We start from the raw sequence: 23,946 nt of genomic DNA on the forward strand, positions 1-23,946 counted from the left end.
CGGGAACTTAAATAGTGGCCTCCTGGGGTGGGGATTCAGGGGCGGTTGGGGTTCCAGGGCCAGAGCAACAAAAAGCGATGGGAAATCACTCCCCCCATCCCAAGTCCCTGCAGGGAAAACGGTGAACATCGTGGGGGGCGGGGCGGCTGGGTGGGAGCCCGGACACCCGGGGCGAGGGCGGCGACGAGGGTCCGGGGCGGGGAAGGGACCGGGAGCGCTCGGCTGCAGCAGCCCCCGCGCCCCCCACCCCGGCCGTCTGCAGGTCTGCGGGACCAAGTGTCGCGGCGGCGCACCTCGCGGCGAGGATCAGGAGGAGGAGGAGGAGACTGCGAGGATAGGCCCAGGTCGGTGAGGGGACGGTGGTGCGGGTGGGTGCAGAGTCCAGTCTGAGGCTCCCCCCGAACTCCCCCATCGCCAGTCCTCCATTTTGGTGCCTGCAGAAATCTAATGATGGATCTGTAGGGAAAATGGTGGGTTTGGGGGGAGGGAGGGAGGCAAGAGGGAGAGGGAGGGTTCGGACTGGGGGCGCCCTAGAGGGCGCACGAAACCTCTCAGGTGGGAAAAATGAAATTAAAAAAAAAAAAAAAAGCGTTGATATCAAGGACGCTGAATCAGGAAAAAAAAAAATAAATAAATTAGCGAAGCCTCTGTCCTCGGTGCTGAACTGTTCACCAAAAATTCAGCCATTTTCTCGCCTTTTGTCTCCTAGGAGTAATGGAATCCAAAGAAGAGCAGGCCGTAAAAAATATCAGCATGGAAAATGCCCAAATGAAACGCGAAGAAAAGGAAGAAAAGGAGCAAGTTGCTAATAAAGGAGGGGATCCCTTGGTCCTCCCTTTGGGAGCTGGTGAATACTGTGTGCCTAGAGGAAATCGTAGGCGGTTCCGTGTTAGGCAGCCCATCCTGCAGTATAGATGGGACATGATGCATAGGCTTGGAGAGCCACAGGCAAGGATGAGAGAAGAGAATATGGAGAGGATTGGGGAGGAGATGAGACAGCTGATGGAAAAACTGAGGGAAAAGCAGCTGAGTCATAGTCTGCGGGCAGTTAGCACTGACCCCCCTCACCATGACCACCATGATGAGTTTTGCCTTATGCCCTGAATCCTGATGTTTTCCCTGAACAGGGAGACCCTTGCTTCCTAAATTTACATGTTCGTGATGTATCTTTGTTGTAAACCTTTTGATGTCATTTGTTTACGTGGGTCTCCTACTACCAGCTTCTAATTGAATGTTGTGTTTTTGACCCAGTCTGTAAGATTTTTGTTAGCAGAAGAATTTTACCTATTGCATGAAATGATGCTCATTATATATTGTGAAGTTAATAAAGCAGTTTAAAAAAGCAATCTGTTTTTATTTAAAAATTTATATTAATCTATTTAATATATGAGGAGAAAAGTACTGAACTTAAATATACCAAATGATTAATACAAGGACTCATTTCTGTGAGATGGGTTTATGTGTATTTTTATATTTTCTGTAGTTTGAGAAGAAATGGAAACAATAACCTTATGAAAGCAATAAGGTCACTTATTAAATACTTAGTTACTGAATTTGGATCTTTTAGCTAGGTGAACAAACCCAGGAATTTTTATAAATTGGGGGTGACATTTGCTTCACATGATTGTGAAATGAGGTCATAAATGTGTGATCTGTTTACATGTTTTCACCTGTCCACGCCTATAATGCAAGACCACCATCCTCAGATTTTCCGTTCAGATATTAAGCAGAGTGCCCAAAGATAGGCCTCACCAGTCCAGCATACCTCCTGGTCTCTTCAGTACCTAAATGTCTGTTGTTCATGCTGCAATTTCTGTCTGACAAGAGATATGCACTTAGCAAAAGTAAAATTAATAATGACTGGGTCAGGAGCTCTGAGTTCTTGTATCAGTTCAGTCCCTGAATAAGTAAATAACCTTCAATATATAACTTCCCTTCTCTAGAAGAGATTACTTGTAATTCCTAAAGGAACACTGGATTCATTTAGTAATGTCTTAGTGTTTCTAAAAGTATGCTAATCTGCTACCTGGGTGAGAATCACTAGGGGGCATTCTTGATAATGTGGATTCATATGTAGACCTAGGGTCCCTAGATCTACTGAATAGGGCTGTAGAACTTTCATTTTAAGCAAGCTTCCCAGGTGATGCTGATGCACATTAAAGTCTAAATGGCTATTGGTATGTATATATTCATTATGATCTCAATTCTTAAATAATAGCCATAACTAGAAGAACATAAAAGTGAATATTTTAAATCAGTTGAAACATTAAAGTGTAAAGGATGAGATCATTAAAAAGACTTAGATTTACTACATAAAAATTTAATTTTTTATCTCTTGTGGGATATTGGGTGGCTATTTTTGTACTCAACTACATTTTTCTTAAAGAACATGGATGACACATGCTAAAAAGAAATACAAGCTAACAATAGAGTCAGATCCAAAGAACTCTCAATGAGCTTATAAATGCAATGGAAGCACATAAAAATTCCCTTGACAGAACTCAGATATGCAGATTTCATGTTAGCCTTGGATATGGTATTCATACCCTGGTGTGATTACCACTCCTATACAGCGTAGGCAAAATCACTACATCTTGTTTCAAATCAATAAAGCAAAAGGGATGTCACTTCTGTCATAGTGTTACAGAAGATTGTGACTTTCATCCTGTTAGCAGACTCACTCTCTCTTCCTCCCTCCTTCCCCCCATTCTCTTTTTCTGGCTTTGATGAAACAAGCTGCCATGTTGGAAAGGCACATGTGGGAAGGAAATGAGACTGTTCTCTAGCCAACAGGTAGCAAGTAACTGAGGCCCTCAGTCAATAATCCTTGAAGAACTGAATCCTGCCAAAACAACAAAAATGAGTTTGTAAGCAGATCCTCCTCCAGCTTAGTTTTCAAATAAAACCCTGGACCTGGCCAACATCTTGATTGCAGCCTTCTAAAAGACTCTGAGATGGAGGACCTAGATAAGCCACACCCAGCCTTCTGACTCTCAAAATTTACAGGAAAATAAAAGTGTATTGTTTTAAGCTGCTAAATTTTGAGGTAACTTGTCACACAATAGGTAAGTAATACACTATGTATCTCTAAAAATAATGATGCTTTTAAAATATAACCATAGCACCATTATCAAACATGAAAATGGACAATTATTTAATGTCCAGTTGGTGTTCAAATTCCCAGTGGTCTCATAATTTTTAACCCCAAACTATATAAACTAACACAAAATAAGTTAGGTACCTGAGCAAAGCTATTGGCCTCATTAGGTTACAAATAACAGGAAAAACCTGTTAATGTAAAGCTTTCTACTAGGAAGCTGACAAAAGAGTGTGTTTGAGAAAGAGCATCAGATCCAGCATAGGCCTGGGGCCACAGACTCTGAAAGTCTAGCAAATGCTAAGAGAAAAGCTAATTTGTTTTATGCAATGAAAATTTAGGGTAGCTTGAGGGTCAGGAAGGGGCAGCCTATATACAAACGAGTAAACCCAGTCATTTGATATGCTAATATCTGCCTTTTTCAGAAGTCTTGGCAAATAGTTACATTTTAAAATATTTTTTAAGTTTTTCATTTTTTAATTTTAATTGATGCATAATAGATATACATAGTTTTGGGGTACATGTGATAATTTAATGCACTCATATGATTTGTAAAGATCAAATCAGTATACTTGGAATATCCATCACCTTAAATATCTGTCTGTTCTTTATGCTAGAAACATTCAAATTATCTTCTAGCTATTTTGAAATGTACAATAGATTATTGAAACTATAGTCACCCTGCTGATCTATCTAACTCTAGGACTTATTTCTTCTATCAAAACTGTATATTTGTACTCATTAATCAACTTCTTTTCATTTCTTCCTTCCTACTATCCTTCTTGTTCTCTGGTAATCACCAATATATTGTCTATCTTTGTGAGATCCACTTTTTTAGCTTCCACATATGAGTGAGAATATGTGATACTTGTCTTTCTGTGCTTGGCTTATTTCACTTAATATCATGATATTCAGCTCCATCCATGTTGCTACAAATGACAAGATATCATTTTTATGGCTAAATAATACTCCATTGTGTATATATACTACATTTTCTTTATCCACTCATCTGTCGATGGGTACTTAGGTTGATTCCATAGTTTGGCCATTGTGAATAGCACTGTAATAAACATGGTAGTGCAGATAACCTTTACATATATTTATTTCTTTTCTTTTGGATATATATGCAGTAGTGAAATTATTGGATTATATGGTGGTTCAATTTTTAGTTTTCTCAGGAACCTCCATACTGTTCTCCATAGTGACTGTACTAATTTACATTCCTACCAACAGTGTACAAGAGTTCCCCTTTCTCCACATCTTTTCAGAATCTGATATTGCCTGTCTTTTCGATAAAAGCCAGTTTAACTGGGGTGAGATGATATCTTGTTGTGGTTTGATTTGCATTTTGCTGATCATTAGTAATGTTGAGCATTTCTTGATATGCTTGTTGGCAATTTGTATGTCTTCTTTTAAGAAATGTCTAATCAGATCTTTTGCCCATTTTTAATTGCATTATTTATTTTTGCTATTGAGTTGAGTCATTATATATTCTGGTTGTTAATCCTTTGTCAGATGGATATTTTGAAAATATTTTCTCCCATTCTGTCTGTTGTCATTCCACTTTGTTGATTGTTTCCTTTTCTGTGTAGAAGCTTTTTAGCTTGATGAAATTTTATTTACAGAATTTTTCATTTGTGTCCTGCATTTTTTTTTTTTTTTTTTGGTTTCTGTGTATTGGTTTTCAACTTTCTCATTAATCCCCTTGATATTACTTGCAATCCATATTTTGAATTCAACATCTGTCATTTCAACAATTTCCTTTTGGTTGGAGTCCACTGCTGGAGAGCTAGTGTGGTCCTTTGGGGGTGTTGACAGAGCCTGTTTTTTCATATTGCCAGAGTTCTTATGCTGGTTCCTTCTCATTGGGAACCTCTTCCCTCAGCTCAAAACAGAGAGCTTTGTGGTTCTCTTGTTCTCTTTTGCAAGGAACTCTCCTGCTCAGTACAGGGAGGGAGAGGTACACTGCCTTTTGGCTCATGCAGCTAGGTGCCCCCTGTGGTGTTTCTGGTACTTTGGGTCAGTTGAACCTCAGATCCCTGGGAGAGTGTTCAGGTGCCAGTGGTGGTGAACTAGGTTAGCTAATCCCCAGTTCCCAGTTCCCTGAATGGTATGCTTGAGTCCTGGGGGAACCAGCCCAAGACCAAGCTCACAAACTTGCCCTCAAGCCTCCCTGAGTTCAGGTGCTAGCTGTGACAGTGAGGGGCGGGGTGACGTCTTGCTCCAGAACAATGCTCAGGCAGGAGAAAGGTGGATGCCCTGTGAGCCTGTGACAGGAGCAGTGGGCCCCTCTTGATGAGATAAGCAGAATCAGGCAGCTGTGGGATGCACAAGCCACTCACACCTCCCTCTCTCAATAGTGACAGTAGTCTCTGTCCTTCAGGGTCACAAAAGTGCCCAGATTCCCAGCTCCAACCCTGGCCAAACTGCAGCAGGAGTGGTAGAGGCAGCTCAACCCATTGTGTTCAGGGCTTCAGACTGGCTGTGGGCTGAGGCTGAAATTTTCTGGCAGGGCAAGGTGTTGTCTTGCTAGGGACTTGCTTCCAGGGAGGGCAGGCTCCTTCCAGAAGGGATAGGCAGCTCAGGGAGAGAATTGTTTGCCCCACCCTCCCTCAGGGGAGGTGGTAGCTTTTGTCCTTGGGGCACACAAAAACACTTGCTTCAGCTTTTTAGAGGGAAAAGAGTGAGCCTCAAGCTCCATGGAATCTTGGGTGTGATGAACATTCTGTCAGAAGTAGGGCAGCTGCTCCCAAGTGCCCTGGCTTAATTGTCCCCTGTGGAACTCTCACTGGTCCCTAACAGAAACAGCCATGGCTGCCTCACCAGCAGTGGGTGGGGGAGGGGGGAAGAGAAGGCCCCTAATAGTAGGGAGCTGGTGCCCCGGCCCCTTTTGTCCGAAGGAGTTCTCTGGCAGGCTGCACTCTTCTCTCAACTGGAAGCACTCCACTCTGAATGTTCATGTTCTGCAAGTCCCACATTTCCCCCAGGACCCACTGGTCTCCCAAGGCTGCTGCCATCTCAGTGGGTGCTGGAGAGTGTTGGTTGTGGATCCAGTGATATAGAGACCCAGGAACTGAGACTCTTGGGTTGGACAGCTGCTAAAACACTACCTGTTCATGAAGGGAGGGCAATGGGCTACATCCTCTTTGCAGAACCTGGGTGTTGTGAGTAGAGTACTACTGGGAGGTGTACCCTATCCGAAAGCCTAGAACTGGCTGTTCCATAGCTCATCCATGCCAAAAGTTCATGCTTGGGAACCAAGGTGGCTATGTCCACAGCATTGGGTGCTTGTAGGAGGGGAGGTTCTCATCTCCAAATCCCTTCCTGGGCTGCACAGCATTAAACTCCCCAAATAGTGCCTTGGGCTTGTGACCAGAGAGGGTGGGGCCTCTTTCAGGCAAACAGCATGGGCAAGATGCTGGGTGGAGTACTGTCCTCTTGTGTCTCAGTTTCACAGCAGCCCGTAGCAGGGTAGTGAAAATTGTCCTAGGTAGGAGAGATTGGGCTCCCCTGTCCCTCCTCAGCTAGGTGGAAGCTGCAGCTGCATCAGCCAGAACTTAGCTCAAGGGTGGGGCACTGCCCAGCTGTAAACTCCTAAACTGGCACCTTGGGCCTGTGACCAGAGAGGGTGGGGCCCCTTTCAGGCAGAAACATGTAAGATGGGGGTAGTGTCATCCACTCACAACTTGGTCCCACAGCAGCCTGTAGCATGCTAATGGAAATTATCCTAGGTGTGTGTAGGAAAGCTTGGGCTCCATGTCCTTCCTCAGCTGGATAGGGCTGCACCAGCTTGAGTTCAGCCCAAGGGCAGGGTGCTTTCTGGCTTCAAACTCCCAAAATGGTGCCCTGGGCCTGTGATCAGAGAGGGCAGGGCCCTTGTTAGGCAGGCAGGAAACTATGGGGAGTGTAGTTTGCTTGAGATGCGGTCTCACAGCAGCTGGCTCCAGGATAGTGAGCACTGTCCCAGATGCCTGCTGGAAAACCAAGTTTCACTACTCTTCCCCAGCCAGGTGGGGCTGCAGACATGTCAAGCCCAAACTCAGCCTTAAGGTGGAACACAGCCCAGTGTCAAATTCTCAAAATGGGGCCTTGGACCTGTGACCAGAAAGGCTGGGGCCCCACCCAGGCAGGCAGCATGGGTGATAAACTGTGGAAAATGCTGTCCACTTGTGTTTCAGTCTCAATAGCAGCCCACAGAAGGGTGGTGGGAAATTTGCTAGGGGTGCATGGGAATGCCTGAGTTCTTCTATCCTTCCTCAGAGCCATGCTGCAGGTACAGGTGCAGGCTGCAAGTGTGCCTGTGGTTCCCTGGTGTCTAGTCTCTCGGAATGGCACCTGGCTCAAGCTGCTGTAGGCTTGGATGCCTGTGGGCTCTGCATGAGTTCCCCTTCTGGAACAACATCTCTGTGCAATCTCGAAGCAGCTACCTATGTTAGGCCTGAGACCCGCATGTGCTAAGGTTCTCTTGTAGCCAAGATTGTAAAAGCTCATCTTGAGAGTGGAGATCTGGGGTCTTCTCTCTTACTGTTTCACCACATCTAGGAGTTTCTCCCAACTGTTAGCCAGCCCCCAGCTGGGCAAACTGCCCTGAACCCTCTCCTTACCCACTGTTGGTGTTTCCCATAGCTTCCCTGGTGAATCCTAGCATTCTCTCCTAGATGATCTGCTCAAAATGTGAAAATCTTCTTATAATTCTTGTTTCTCTACATGGAGGAGTCACATACTACCTGTGTCTAGTCAGCCATCTCGTTCCTATCTCCTCCCCTCCCATCTTTATTCATGTTTGCTTTCCCTTTCACAATGTTCTTAGGCAACTAATTCATCAAGGGCACAGAAACTTGTACATGATGTCTTTATTCCCTTTCTTTGCTGGTAAATTCCCAAATGTCCTTTACCAAGTCATTATAGTATTTGGTTTTTTTTTCAAATGAGACACTAAAAAGAAGAAATCAAACACAGTATTTCATGGTGAAGAAACTATTTACCCTGGGTGGATTATAGCATTGAAACAGAGTGCCTATGAGTTACTGGAGACAGGGAAAACTTAAGAGATTTCAGAGCTCTCTCCATTCATGCTCCCACTTTCTTTTCCCTCTTCTATTTAGGAGACAGCAAATAGAGCAATGGTATGACTGTTGATATTTATTAGCAGGGTGATAGAGAAAGGAGGAGGGTCACAGAATCTATCAGGGGAACCAATAATTGAACAAAATTTGAAAATTATAGTCTTGGACCAAAAATTATTAGGTATTGTAAAGGAAAATAAAAATCTCAGGACCATTCCTGCAATTCCTTATGCAAAAGGGAAGGTCAAGCCTGGAGGCTGAGTCATGCAATACTCCCTTCCAAATGAATAGCTGTTACTAAGTTTATGCATTAGCCAGATTCCCCATGGAAAGGGAAAAGGCCTCAGGCCTCTACAAAGACTGCTCCCACAGATCGTTCACAAGGAGATTCCTTGCTGGCCTCCCATAAACAAGGACATGAAAATTACAACTTTAGGTCTACAGGCTAAGTCTAACTCCTAAAACTAAAGTCTGTTTGATTTCACACTAATAATGTTGAAGTTTACCTTCCCAGGTACAGAACAGAGATAAGGCAAGATCAATCATTCTTTCACCTGCTCAGGGACATTTACATAATTGATTCTTCCTTCAATCCCTTTTTCTCTTCAAATATTCACCTTATCTTACATAAAATGTAGATTTTTTGGGCCTTACAAGAATGTAACCATTTGCTTCACCATTCACCCCCTTCCTCCTTTTTATTTCTGTATACCCTCTCCCCTTAAGTACTGAAGTTCCCAAAACCCACTTCAGAATAAACAGTCACAGATGCATCTGTAGCTTCTGTTTTACCTGGGTGCATCCTCAAACTTTGGCTTAATAAGCCTCCCTTGATTGAGATCTTTGCCTCAGTCATTTACTTTGGGTTGTCAGTATTGGAACAATTTCATGGGTATCTCAAAAAGACAAGACTTGGTTTCAGAAAAGAGATCTAACATTGGGATAGTGATTAGGGTTAACAGTGTTTGGTAGACAGTAGGTACTGCATAAACACATAGCAAATGGAAGAATGAATGAGTTGTTTTAAGAAATATCAGCCAAGGAAATATTAAGTTTAGCCTTTCGTAGTCTTTCTGATATTGTGTCTTTCTCTTAATCAGAAGTAGGCTCATTTAGTAAATGCTTTACGAAAATCTTGTTATTAAAAAAATAGATCACTTTGTTGCTGTTGATGTTGTTGTTTTTTGTCTTTCTTTATTAAAATTATACCTTTCAACTTTTGGGTTCCAGACCAGTATGTAAGGAGCATGGAAATTATCACCCTCATTCTCACAACAACAAAAAACCTGATAAACTAAAAATCAACAATTCTTAGACCATTAAAGAATTGATGTCACAGGACAAACCACTGTCTCCCCAAATTGGAGATACAGACAGGTATATATAAAGAATCCCAGCTTATTGGAGCAGAAGCCCAGGAGCAGAAAACACTACTGGATCCAGTCCCACAGTAGGAAAATATCACCTACAATTGATGAATTGCTAGAGGCTCAGTGTGGACAAGATTAAGAGTTAAAAACTCCTGATGGGCCCAATTTTAGCCTGCCACACCCTGCCCCACAGCCGCACTTTGTGAGTTTTATCTCTAGGAGTCCTACTAGGTTCTCATAGTGAAGATCAGAAAAAAATACCCTCCTGATTTTGGCAAGGGAAGGTTAAAAGTAACCATTGTGATATACACCCAGAACATTGTACTTTCCTTAGCAAGACCTGCTCTCAAGAGAAACAAACCAAATTGGGGAAAGAGAAATACCCAACTCTAGCTCTTTCTAGCTTTCCAGGTGCGTGAGGTGAAATATCCAACTCCATCCTCCTCTAGCCTTCCTCACTCACCTAATTGGCAAGAAAGGGCTGAGAAACACTTGTGAAGGTCACAGCACAAGGGTACAAGCTCACTAAAAGACTGAAACTTAATGTAGGACAAGAGAACACTTCTCTTCTCCCAACAACTTACAACCAAATCATTTGACTCCTATATAACAGGGAAATATAACAGAAAAATTGCACATGTCATAACTTATTTAAAAAGAAGTCCCTTAAAAATACAAAGACAACAGGGAATAAAAAAACAAAGATACCAGAGAAAATTTTTGCCTCTGACACCTGTAGTTACAGAAAACTGTAAATACAGCACAACTCCTAACCAGATAAACATAAACCTCACACTAAAGGACTATGCATCTCAGTTCTTTTACTCAGTACATCATGTCTGGTTTCTGAAAAAAGAAATTACAAAGCATACCATAAAACAAAACACAATTTGAATATAGAGGGGGGGAGACAAAGAGAATGAATATCAAAACCAGACTTATATATGACAGAGATTTTGGAATTATCAGATCAGGAATTTAAGATAAGCATGATAAATATACTGAGGGCTTTAACAGAAAATGTGGATAACATGAAAGAACAAATGGGCAAAGTAAGCATAAAGATAAATAGTCTAAGAAAAAAATCAAGATGAAGTACTAGAAATCAAAAACACTGATAGAAATAAAGAATGTCTTTAGTAGGCTCACCAGTAGACTGGACATGAAGCTGGTTCTTTGACAAGATTAATAAAATTGATAAACTTCTAGTCAGATTAATAAGACAAAAAGAGAAGACACAAATTGCTAATATCAGAGAGGCCATCACTATTGACCCCATGGCCATTAAATGGATAATAAAGAACATTATGAGCAATTCTATGTCCACAAATTTGATAACATAGGTGAAATGGATCAATTCATTGAAAGACACAATCCATCAAAACTCACACAAAAAATAATTATGTGAATAGTCCTATATCAAGTAAGGAAATTGAATTGATAATTAATAACTTTCCAAAAGAGAAAGCACCAGGCCCAGATGAGTTCACTGGTGAATTCTATCAAACATTTAAGGAAAAAATTATACCAATTCTCTACAATCTCTTCCAGAACACAGAAGTAGAGGGAATGATTTCTAATTCAATCTACAAGGCCAATATTACCTTAATCCAAAACTGGACAAAGACATTGCAAGCAAGTAAAATTATAGACTAATAATGCTCATGAATAAAATAAAAATCTGTCAACAAAATACTAGCAAATCTAATCCAACAATGTATAAAAAGAATTATACATTATGCCAAAATGGGATTTATCCCAGGTATGAAAGTTTGGTTAAATATTAAAAAATCAATTAATATAATCCATCATATCAACAAGCTAAACAATAAAACTCACATAATCATACTAACATAGAGTGAAAGCATTTGACAAAACCGAACACACATTCATGATAAAAACTCTCAGCAAACCAGGAATAGAGGGGAACTCCAACTTTATAAAGAACACACTGAACGCAGTAGATCACCTAAGTCCTCACTATTGTAAAGCCCAAGGAGTACTTTCTGCCCTCATCTAGAATTTCAATTTCATTATTTTTTCTAATTTCAAGAATACATGCTCCATGTATAAAAGAAAACAAAGTCGTATAAAAATATATTTGTTTCTCCATGTAGGGACTGTCCCTGGGCAGGAATTGGCTTTTGCCCAGAGTCAGCGAAGCTGGACGTGCTTCTTGGGGCCAGAGGTCAATAGGTCCGGACACGGCCTGTTGAATAAACAAACTGTTCCCTATGGCAGATAGCCAAGGGCCTGAGGTCTTGCACGCAAGCCAAGGCGTCTCATTGTCCTGCACTCGGTGATGAGGTCAAGAGGTTAAGATGCAAACATCTGCCTCCCTTGAGCAATCGCCCAGAAGGAATGGAACATGTTTCCTCAAGGCACTAAAGATGGTCACGTACCAGGAAGTAGCTGCTGGAAAGAAAGAGTATAAAAATAAAACGACTGGTGCCGTTGGCACTGCAGTCTTGTACCGTCTTTGTGTGTCTGTGTGTTTCTTTCTCTGTCCATCCCCCGTTCTATAATCGGGCCACAACACTCCATATCTGGGCAAGATTGGTACCAGAATCCATGGATACTCAAGTTCCTTATGTAAAATGACATGCTATTTCCATAAAACTTATGCACATACTCCTGCATATTTTCAAACATCTCTAGATTATTTATAATACCTAATAAAATCTAAATGCTATGCAAATAGTTGTTATACTGTATTGTTTAGAGAATAATGACAAGAAAAGCCTGTACATGTTAAGCACACTTTTTTCCCTTAATATTTTTGATTCTCTGAATACTTTTTTTTCTGAAAAATTTGAATCCATGGATATGGCACTCACAGATACAGAGGGCTGACAGTATAGGGCATGACAAGTCAAATTCTTTGGTATTACACCCTTCCAATGACAACTACTGTTACAGTTCCCATGTATAGTTTTCATATTTCATCTATGCAATTGCAAAGATATGGAAACAACCCAAGTGCCCATCAATACATGAGTGGATTAATAAAATATGGTATATGTATACCATGGAGTACTACTCAGCCATAAAAAATGGTGAACTAATAGCTCGTGTATTAACCTGGATGGAACTGGGAACCATTCTTCTAAGTGAAGTATCACAAGAATGGAAAAACAAACATCACATGTATTACTCACCATTAAATTGGAACTAATTGATCAACACTTATGTGCACATATGGAAATAACATTCACTGGGCAGGTGGCAGTGGGAAGGAGGGGATGGGTAAATTCATACCTAATGGATACAATGCACACTATCTGGGGGATGGGAACACTTATAACTTTGACTCAAATGGTACAAAAGCAATTTATGTAATCAAAATGTTTGTACCCCCATAATATTCTGAAATTAAAATAAGTAAATAAATACATGCTATGTAGTAATTGTTCTTTTGAAAAAGACGTTACAATATCCATAATATTGTGCAACCTGCTTTGCTTAATTAAAATTAATACACACAATGTGCTCACCTAATGCTCTAAATTTATTTTTCCCCATAAAAATCTGCAAGAAGCAAGACAAAAATGAGAGCATAAAGCATAAAGATATTAAGCCAAATGTCTACCAAAGCCCCACAAAAAATGGCCTGGGAAAAGTTGTCTGTAGTTTGTCCCTCTTTTGAACTATGTAATTGTAGATACCAGGTATATTCTTGCTGGTTTACTTTCAATCTCTCCCTATACCTTATCTGTGGCATGAACCATTTCCTAATCAATTTATTAGCTTGGAGCCCAGCCTGCCTCATTTCTGTCTCTTTGGCTCCCCATTTAAAATTTGTGACCTTTGTGGACATGCAAAGATATGATGGAAGCACAAACATCTAATAGCCCCATCACGCGATGACAACCACTGTTAACACTGTGTGGTATTCCTCCCCCCCCATAGTTTTTTCTACAAGTAGCAAAAGGCCCTGCTAGAGATCAAAATAGAGTTTGTTTCCCATCTACTTTGCCTTTACGACTGGAAAGGGGTCTGCACCTTGAGAGGACATTGTCATACAAAAAATAAGCCAGATTTAGAAGGGTAGAGGTGGGGGGGGGATGTAGGGATTTAGTTTCACCACTATTTGATAGGGACCACAGTAATGTGTCCTGGAAAACATGGTAAGACCAGCTTGTTTATTTGGGACTCAGAGGAGATGGATATCTGATGATGACTGAGGAGAGACGTTGAGGTGGGTCATGCTTCCAAAAATAGACACAGAAGTACCCATCCTTGAGAATGCTGACACCTTACCACCCTCTAACAGAGGGTCTGTGAGGACTGCTGTGAGGGACACCATTCGAAGGGCAGGGCACAGTTGATAGCCCTGTAGCCCATGAATGATTGGCCTAGGTGAAATAAAGGTACTTTTTCGACATGACAAAGAACATCTCACTGAAACTGCTCTCTACTAGGTCACCATCCATCTCCCTTATTCATCCCCACAAAGTGGAAAATCATCTAGTTCCTTTCCCAATAGAAGGCCAGCCATGCAGTATTTTGGATTAATACCTAACTGGGTCTTCGAGACACCCCATTTCCAGCCCCAGACATTTTTTGGCCATCACATTCCTAAAAGAAATTTTAGTGCTGACAATTAAGGTAATAAAATGTTTTTATCTCTTTACATGTGGAAAATGCAGTCAGATATAAATAATAAAAGGCTAATACTCTATAAATGCACCACTTACTGGTAGCCCTGTAATACATTGGTGTTGCACTAAAATTGCTGTCCTTCATTTGTTTTAAAGTCTCCTACCTTATAGGACACATACACACACGCACACACAGTGTCTGGAAAAAAGGACATGCCCCCTACTTATCATTATCTTTGACTACTATTCAGTTGCATCATTTTTTATATGCCTATAGATGCACATATGTACACATTACACATATAATACAAAATTAAACGGAACCCTATTACAGGTGCTACAGTATATAACTTTGCTTTTTAAAAAATACTTTACCAAATGACCTAGGACCCTACTCATATCAGATGACACATTTATAATGCATAGAATATACAAAAGATCAGAGTGGGCCGGGCGTGGTGGCTCACACCTGTAATTCTAGCACTCTGGGAGGCTGGATCTCTCAAGGTCAGGAGTTCGAGACCAGCCTGAGCAAGAGCGAGACACTCTCTCTACTAAAAATAGAAAGAAATTATCTGGCCAACTAAAAAATATATATAGAAAAAATTAGCCGGGCATGGTGGTATATGCCTGTAGTCCCAGCTACTCGGGAGGCTGAGGCAGGAAGATCGCTTGAGCCCAGGAGTTTGAGGTTGCTGTGAGCTAGGCTGATGCCATGGCACTCACTCTAGCCCGGGCAACAGAGTGAGACTTTGTCTCAAAAAAAAAAAAAAAAAAAAAAAAAAAAAAAGATCAGAGTGCATGGGATTAACAATAACTGATTTGTTAGCCATACTAGTCCTCTGAGGAATTCTAATAACCACTGGGAAGTCAAATTTTTTACCCTTTTACATGTGGAGGGAGTCCACCTCTGGCAGTACTGGTAATGTTCTATATGTTGATCAAATATAAAGAAGAGAATGCATATAAATAAGATTCCCACTACTCACTGACAACCAATATAATAAAATAGGTATGATATTAATATTTATGCATTTGTGTTTCTTCATTGGTTTAAAAAATGTACCCTATGAAGCTGTTGTAAGGATAAAATGAGTTCATATAAGGCACTTTAGAATTGTGCCTGTCACAGAGCAAATGCTCAATAAATATTGTCAATACTAATAGTCACATTCATTATTCTTTATATATGCATATAAATACATATATAATACATAGATTACATATATGTTTTAGCCAAACAGAATTATATTGCATATGTTATGAGAAAAAGGTATAACCTTACTTTATCCAAATGACTACTTAGCAAATAAAAAGTTGCTCAACATCATTATTCATTAAGAAAATCCAAACTAAAACCACAGTATAATATAATACCTTCTAGCATGGCTGAAATTAAAACTAACTAGCAATACCAACTGTTGGTGAAAATGTGGAGTAAATAGAACTTTCATACACTGCTGGTAGGAGTGTGAATTTATACAACCATTTTGAAAAACTGTTAGGTAGTACCTACTAAGGCTGAACTTGCACACACTTAATAAGCCTACCAATTGCATCCATAGGCATATATACTCAACAACAATTAATTTATATGTGTACTGAAATACATGAACAAAAATGTTCATAGCAGCAGTATTCATAATAACCCAAGGTTGAAAGCCATCAAAATATCTATCAATTACAATAGATGAATTAAGTTTGGTAAAATCAAAGAATGGAATACTGTAGAGAAATGAAAATGAACAAACTGTTGCTAAATGTGGTAACCTGAATCATTCTGCCAGATATGAAGAAGCCAGACACAAAAGAGTTCAGAATCAGAGTATGATCCTTTTTTTTATGAATATCAAAAACTGGCAAAACTAATCTATGGCAATCAGAATAGTAGTGAACTTTGTATGGAGGCTGTGGTGATAATGGCTGGGACACATGAAAGAGTCCTCTACAATAACCTATATCTGTATTGGGGTTGTGGTTATATGGCGGTGTTCATGAAAACTAAGGCTGATGGACCTAGGCCCTGTACAGCCCTGATACCCCACATTTCTGAGAGATTAAGAGTTTGGCTAAGGATTTTTACCTTATCAGGCAAGTGGAAATTTACTGGTGAGAGTGGTGTATACCTTCTTCTGCATAGGTCTGTGGAAACTTCAGGTAAAACTTGTAAATCCCCTCACATTTGGATCCTAAGTCTGAAAGTGACAGTTAAGCATCTTAGGACAGAAACTATAGGCATGGACTGTCTGGGCCTAATGGTAGGTTAAGAAGTTGCCTTGGAAGATCCCAGCTCAGATCTTGACATTTGCTCCTCTTCCTCGTCTGTAACACTAAAACTAACTAAACAAACACATAAGCAAACAAACACAAAACAGAGGAGTCCTGATGCTCAGCCAGGTTTGGCAACAATCAATTTACAGGATAATATCTTGATTCCCTGATACAGTGTTTGAGGCTCTAAGAGACTCAGCTGGTCCTCTTTCCATCATTTCTCATCTTATCCATCCAAGCAGCTACATTCCAGCAATACTTTATTACCATAACCATAAAGTATGCCTGTGTACATTCTGTCTTCTGTACCATGAGACAGACCTGGAATGCCCCTTGGAGAACTTTCCTTCCATATTAAGTCCCTACTTATCTTTTCTCAGCTCAAATGGCACCTCCTTGAAGCTTTGCTGACAATCCCCAGTCCCACCATTGCCAGGTACCTTCCTGTGCTCTATGCATCCATAGTATGTCAATCACTTTTCTAGTACATTGTTCTGATACAGGCCATCTGAGGACTTCAAGGAAAGAATACTAAATATCAGCAAGTGATAAGTCTGTGTAATGGGTACTTTGATGTCTGTAAAATTATTCTCTACACTTTATTACACACATGTATATCTTTGTCATATTGTATTTTAAAATAACTGATGGGGAGATTGTGGGCAAACACGCACTGAAATACACTATGGGAGTCTTAAATTTCACAGTCTTTCTGGAAGGCAAATAACATTCACAGAGCTTGATGGGAGTGATGTTGATTATTGTGTAATTTTTTTAAGAACACAAAACTCCCAGTGTTTTTCAACAGAAGCAAGATTGGCATTTTGGAGTGTAAATTCTTCCCTGTGAGGTATAGACCACTCTCATTTCCAAACCATTTAAGAAACCGCTTGCTATTAAGTAACTTGGTATACTGATACAGTGGATGCTCTGTAGCCATTAAAAGAAATGAGGTGCTTCTATGTATATATATAAATTATGTGTGAATCTGAGTGATGGACATGTTAACATAGCAGACACTCTTTTGCATTGTATTTGAGATTTAGGAAAACTATCATATTCATTTTTGTTTCTGCTTTAGCTGGAAGAAAAATCTTAAATAATTCATCCTGACATTACCAAGATGAACTGGCTTTCAAAGGGGAGGAAAAACTTTTTTCTTTAAGAAAATCTTGCCAAGCTTTGAGCTGGATATGTTACATTAACTGCTACATATTATAAAGCATTGATAATTTTCACAATCGCCATTGTTTTAAGACTTCTGTTATATGCAAAATGTTTCAAGTTGAAATAAACATGGCAAAAAATCCTTACTGGCCATGAAAAGAGGAGTAACAAAAGTTTCAACATTAGAAAAACTCTCATCTACCCGCTAAGGGTTTCAAGGTTAGTAAAAAATAGTTGTTTTTATAATGAATATTCTACTTAGAACTAATATATATATATATATATATACATGTATACACACACACATATATCATATATTTAAAGTGAAAAAAGCAAGTAAGGAACCACATGCAGCATAATTTCACAAAAAATATGAAAATAATGTGTATTTTGCTATGTACATAGAAAAATAAACCTATACACTAAACTGTTTTACTTTTTACGTTATCAATGCTTATATTGTTTGAAATTTTTAAAAACAAGCAATTGATAGGCTGGGCACGGTGGCTCATGCCTGTAATCCTAGCACTCTGGGAGGCCGAGGCAGGCAGATTGTTTGAGTTCAGGAGTTCGAGACCAGCCTGAGCAAGAGCGAGACCTCGTCTCTACTAAAAATAGAAAGAAATTATATGGACAGCTAAAAATATGTACAGAAAAAATTAACCGGGCATGATGGTGTATGCCTATAGTCCCAGCTACTCGGGAGGCTGAGGCAGAAGCATTGCTTAAGCCCAGGAGTTTAAGGTTGCTGTGAACTAGGCTGACGCCACGGCACTCACTCTAGCCTGGGCAACAGAGTGAGACTCTGTCTCAAAAAAAAAAACAAAAACAAAACAAAAACAAGCAATTGATAAAGATAATAGCAATTAAATGATATGTAAGATAAGTTTTATATGTGATGAACTGAGAATTAAAGAAATGTTTATTAGGCAGACCAGTAAGCTACTGTTGATACCTAGCCCAGGTTAGAGTTTCCCTAACTTAACTGACTTTAAGAATTGCCTGAGGTGACTCTTAATAATTCAAATTCCTATACCATACCCCAGACCTACTAAATTAGCAACTCCAAAGAAGGAATCTGTTTACTTGATTTTAAAAAGTCATTCTTTTTTTTTTTTTTTTGAGACAGAGTCTCACTCTGTTGCCCAGGCTAGAGTGAGTGCCGTGGTGTCAGCCTAGCTCACAGCAACCTCAAACTCCTGGGCTCAAGCGATCCTCCTGTCTCAGCCTCCCGAGTAGCTGGGACTACAGGCATGCGCCACCATGCCCGGCTAATTTTTTCTATATATATTTTTAGCTGTCCATATAATTTCTTTCTATTTTTGGTAGAGGTGGGGTCTCGCTCTTGCTCAGGCTGGTCTCGAACTCCTGAGCTCAAACGATCCGCCCACCTCGGCCTCCCAGAGTGCTAGGATTACAGGCGTGAGCCACCGCGCCCGGCCTAAAAAGTCATTCTTGATATGTTGTTTTTGCTGCTATTGAATATATTTACTAGATAATTTTATAAAGTAATAATAAAGTGAGAAAAAAACAGAAGCTTCACTAATTTCTAAATATCAAAATTTTGAATTAACCTAACAATGAAGAATTTCCCTAAAACAAGGAGAGGATTCTAATAATGGTTTGAAACACGTGCCCAAATGACTCTGATCTGCACCTTTGTTTAAGAAGCCCTGGGTCAAGATGGTAAGTTTCGAAGGCCCCATGAATTCATTACTCCAAGAAGGGAAGGAAACTACTATGTCCCAAGGAAGGAAAAGAGAGAGGAGGAAAATCAGCCATGTCCTGTTGCAGGTGGAGGCAAGAGGTTCACAGTAGGTCTGGGCCAACAGAGCACCTAGGCTGGGAAACTAGAGCTGGGGACTGGAGAAAGGGACAAGGCAGGAGGAGGTAAACATGTCAGCCTCTCTCCTGCACACTTCAGAAAGACCCACAAGATATTCCAGAAACATGGGTCTTCCAATACAGCCCTTGGCATGTCTGTCACTTGAATACACTGAGAAGGATAAAACAATCTAAGTCTTTTAACCTTCTCCAAACAGAACTTAATTTAAATAATTGTCAGGAAGAGAAATATGCATATTGATAATATTTTCCAAGTTCTGAAGCTTTGAGGGAGGAGTTATGTACTGTATGTTTTGTGTGCATATAGTTTGAAATGCCACTATCTTCCAAAGCATGAATACGAATTAACTAATGTGGGGAGAAAATAACTGAATAATTCCAATAATTCTTAAATAATAACAAATGGTTTTGAGAAAGTGTGGAAAATTTGTATAAATTGAGAGCTATTGTGTCTGTTCATCCTGACAGGTAAGTTGTACCCTTCTTTCAAAAGTGAGGCACTTTATTTGATGCTATAAATAACACTTTCTAATGACTTGCGCTTTTGCACTTATTTCTTGTCATCATGTTATTAGATACATGCTTTGGGTTACCTATAAAGAATGAAACAATGAAAAGATTCAAGCAGTAGAGAGACTGACTACTGGGATAAAATGAGTTAAAGAACAATACGTAATTTCTCAATGAGAAGAATACATTATAATTATTATGAATACACATTCCATTGTTTTTAATAAACAAAGGTACAAGGTTTTAAAGTGGTAGGAGATTTAGTCTGAACAGGGTTTCCCAAAGTATTTTCTAAAGAACACTAGTACTTCCAGTGCTCTGTGGAAAAATGTTCCATTCCTGTATAAATTGGAAAAACTACCCCATATTATGATTCATATTGCATATTAGCATATTATCCAAAAAAATCTTCAGTATGGAAATTCACTTACCTTCAGTTCTATATGTCCCACAGTTCTTTATGGTAGAGCACATTTTTGTTGTTGTCATTTCTTGGCTGTAGTATTTTGCAGAACAAACTTGGAATGCTGAAATGAGAGAAAAATAGATTATTTAAGCTACATGTAATATAAAATATCACAAGTGACAATATTCCTTAACCATTGTCAAGCAATATTTAAAACCCCGTAAATGTAAGTGTTATGGTCTGAGACGCGAGAAATGACCACCTAAAGACCAAATTGAGCCAAATCAGGAGTCTTTATTAGCTGGCCAGAGACTACTGTCTGCGCCGCCAAAGGCAGCGGCACAGAGAGCAGCCTTGAGTCTTTGAAGCAGAAAGCTTTTATCATGGGTGAAAAATCACTAGGGCAGAGCAAGCACGATTACAGGGGCAAAAAGCAGTATTACAGCACTCTCATGTCCTGGTGCAACAGGATCTGTGCAGTTTAGGGCTTGGTCATACAGAACATGGGTGTTGAATTCCCACACTTGGGGCACTGTCTTTAGCAAGCAGTTTTACAGAAGTGAGATGGCAGATTAATGATTTTTTGGCGTGAAACTCACACTGTGACATTACAGAAATAGCTTTGATGATATTAAAATTTTAGCCTTTAACATTATATGGCCAAAAGTCATAACAGTCAGTAGTCTTGAAGCTTTTGGCCCTTAACAGTAAAGTCTTGCTATTTGCTCAATTTCATTCATCCAATACCACTTTCATGAGGTACCAAATGTATCAGTTATGATTTTACTTAATATTTTTCTTAAATACATTCATTGTAATTTTCCACATGAAGAAAAAGACAGAGTTTTCAGGAAGAAATATAAGAAGCAATAATTAGGAAACTAGGAGGAAATCAGAAACGAATAGTGTCTGGCTTCACTACTTTAAGTCATTTAAACACCCTAAGCACAAAAATATCGTCGCACCATTGCCAAATGTACTTCGTAAAACTAATGAACTTCAAATGAAGTATAATAAATAAATTCTGAACCTTCACATCGTGGTTACTTTGACACTTTCATTGAAATATCAACTTCTTTAAAAAAAAAATTCCCTCTTTCCCTCTTCCCCCACCTCCCTGAGCATATGTTTAGAGTGTCTACCGGAAAAATAAATCATGGAAACAAAGAGAATCTTTATAGCATCAAATAAGAGGTAGAAATTAAGACTGGATTTGGAATCGTCTATATGAAGTGACATCTAGGAAGTCTCTGGTGTCCTTAATAACAACTTGATCAGAGGAGGGCCAGAGGATGGCATCACCCAGAACAATCAGTAAATCAGGCAGGGTGATAGGCAAGCCTAGGGCTTTGGTGTTGGGAGTGGGGGTGAAGGGAGGAGAGAGGGTCCCACTGGCTTCCAGAGCCCTGCCCCTGAGAGATGACTTACAAGTCCATGAATCCCCGCCCCCCAATACCCCTAGCTCCAGCTTCCATCCAAGTACTTTCTCCTCCTCCACTTCACTCTCTACCAACAACAGCTCCTGTGAGTCCAGGATCACTCACGCACACATGTGAGCTTTCTCTGCCAGGTGTACAAAAGTTTGGCCTTATTGGGAAAGTCCTCCCCCTACCTCCACCCAAACCCCTCTCTGCTATGTGGAGACCTCCGCACCCGCCGCCCCTTAAAGCCTAATTAATTCTCTAAGTAAACTTCTAGTACCAGCTAGTGCCTCTCCTACCAGAATACAGTCCATCACGGCAGGATATAAAAGTTGGTGGAAAGGTTGAGATGCAACCCAGAGTCTGGTCAAACTTCAGCCTGAACTGGGGCGGGATCACAGTTGGAAAGGTTTTCTACACCTGTAGGTCTGACTCCTCAGAAGGTTAATTTCAGGAGACCTTCCTGACACCTAAAGGGTGGGTCTTCATACGTGACCTTACTCAAGAAGTCATAACGGGGGATCAACCTGACCTGTATTCTGGAGCGCTGAATCTTCACGTGACTGTAGCTGGGTGCATGACCATAGGATCCACGTGGGCAGCAGCAGGTCATCTATGTGACCTCCAGAGCCACATGATGGTGAGGGCCACAAGAGAGCAGGATCGGCCGGGCGCGGTGGCTCACGCCTGTAATCCTAGCACTCTGGGAGGCCGAGGCGGGTGGATCGCTCAAGGTCAGGAGTTCGAGACCAGCCTGAGCAATGAGCGAGACCTCGTCTCTACTAAAAATAGAAAGAAATTATCTGGCCAACTAAAATATATATAGAAAAAAAAAAAATTAGCCGGGCATGGTGGCGCATGCCTGTTGTCCCAGCTACTCGGGAGGCTGAGGCAGTAGGATTGCTTAAGCCCAGGTGTTTGAGGTTGCTGTGAGCTAGGCTGACGCCACGGCACTCACTCTAGCCTGGGCAACAAAGTGACACTCTGTCTCAAAAAAAAAAAAAAAAAAAAAGAGAGAGCAGGATCCACGGGACCCACAGCATTAGGAGCCCACAATCTTTATCTGGCTGAGACAATTCAGCCAGCCACATGACCAAAAGAAGGTACATAACCATAGTATTCATATGACCAAAAGTGGTGAGGTGCCAATGTGACTTCAAAGGGAATATGGGGGCCTGTCACTTTAAGGTAAGTGGCCGCGCTGCAGCATTAATTTGAGTCAGGGCGTTAGAATCCAACAGTGTGCACATGCTGGAGAGGGTCCTCGTGATCTGCCATAGTTCATCAGACCGTGCTGTTCACGAGGAGAGACCTGGAGACTTGAGATTGCCAGCATTACAGGAGCTCCCTAGCGATGGTCATATTCTAGAAAGTACTGAAAGAGTCTGAAAGTACTGAAAGAGCCTTACATATACAAGTAAATGTTGTTGACTTAATTTCAAGCAGGACTAAAGGAAATTAAGCCTCAAAAGTCAGCTTTAATTAATTATTAATTTGGAAAAAGTGTATTTCTTGATTACTATGTATCAGGCATTTTAAATTTAATTGTGGCAACTCTATGAAGTAGTTTCTATTACTATTCCAATTTTACATATGGGCCAATTGAAACAGAGGTGTTAAGTCATTTGCCTAGGAGGGAAAGAGGTCACAGAGCTTGTAAGTGGTGAAACCAAAATTTATCCTTAGGCAGATTGGCTCTAGACTCTGTATTCTGATCACCTATGGGTTCCCCAAAGAAAATTAATATTAATTCAGCCTTACCAATTCAGAATTGGAAAGCAAGTACTAGCTACTGAAAATTCGAGATTATGAAAGATCTCTTTGAAATGTTTAAATAATTTCAAGTACTATCAGTAATTAGAACCGATCAAACACAATTGAATTTAAAGACCACACGAAATGTATAGATATAAATGGATCATTAACATATATTTGTTTGTAAAATGGAGTATTCAATGCAAGATGTTAATTGTAAACAGTTTCTTCTATTAAAAAACACTAATAAAGAAAAAGGCTGGGCTCAGTGGCTCATGCCTGTAACCCCAGCACTTTGGGAGACCAAAAGAGGAGGATCACTGGAGGCCAGGAGTTGGAGACCAGACTGGGTAAATTAGCCCTGTGTGGTGGTGTGCATCTGTAGTTCCAGCTACTCCAGAGGCTGAGGTGACAGGATCACTTGAGCTCAGGAGTTG

At 40.3% G+C, this 23,946-nt stretch overlaps 1 protein-coding gene across 1 annotated transcript; it reads left to right on the plus strand.

The window, feature by feature from the left end:
* Positions 1–709: 709 nt before the first annotated feature.
* Positions 710–1,110, plus strand: LOC138378445 (protein BEX1). Its single transcript, XM_069463779.1, has one exon. The coding sequence runs from the start codon at positions 715–717 to the stop codon at positions 1,102–1,104; it is 390 nt and encodes a 129-aa protein (XP_069319880.1). The 5' UTR covers positions 710–714; the 3' UTR covers positions 1,105–1,110.
* The last annotated feature ends 22,836 nt before the right edge of the window (positions 1,111–23,946 follow it).

Source organism: Eulemur rufifrons, chromosome 30 (assembly GCF_041146395.1).
Source record: "Eulemur rufifrons isolate Redbay chromosome 30, OSU_ERuf_1, whole genome shotgun sequence".
In the NCBI taxonomy this organism is placed as follows: Eukaryota; Metazoa; Chordata; class Mammalia; order Primates; family Lemuridae; genus Eulemur; species Eulemur rufifrons.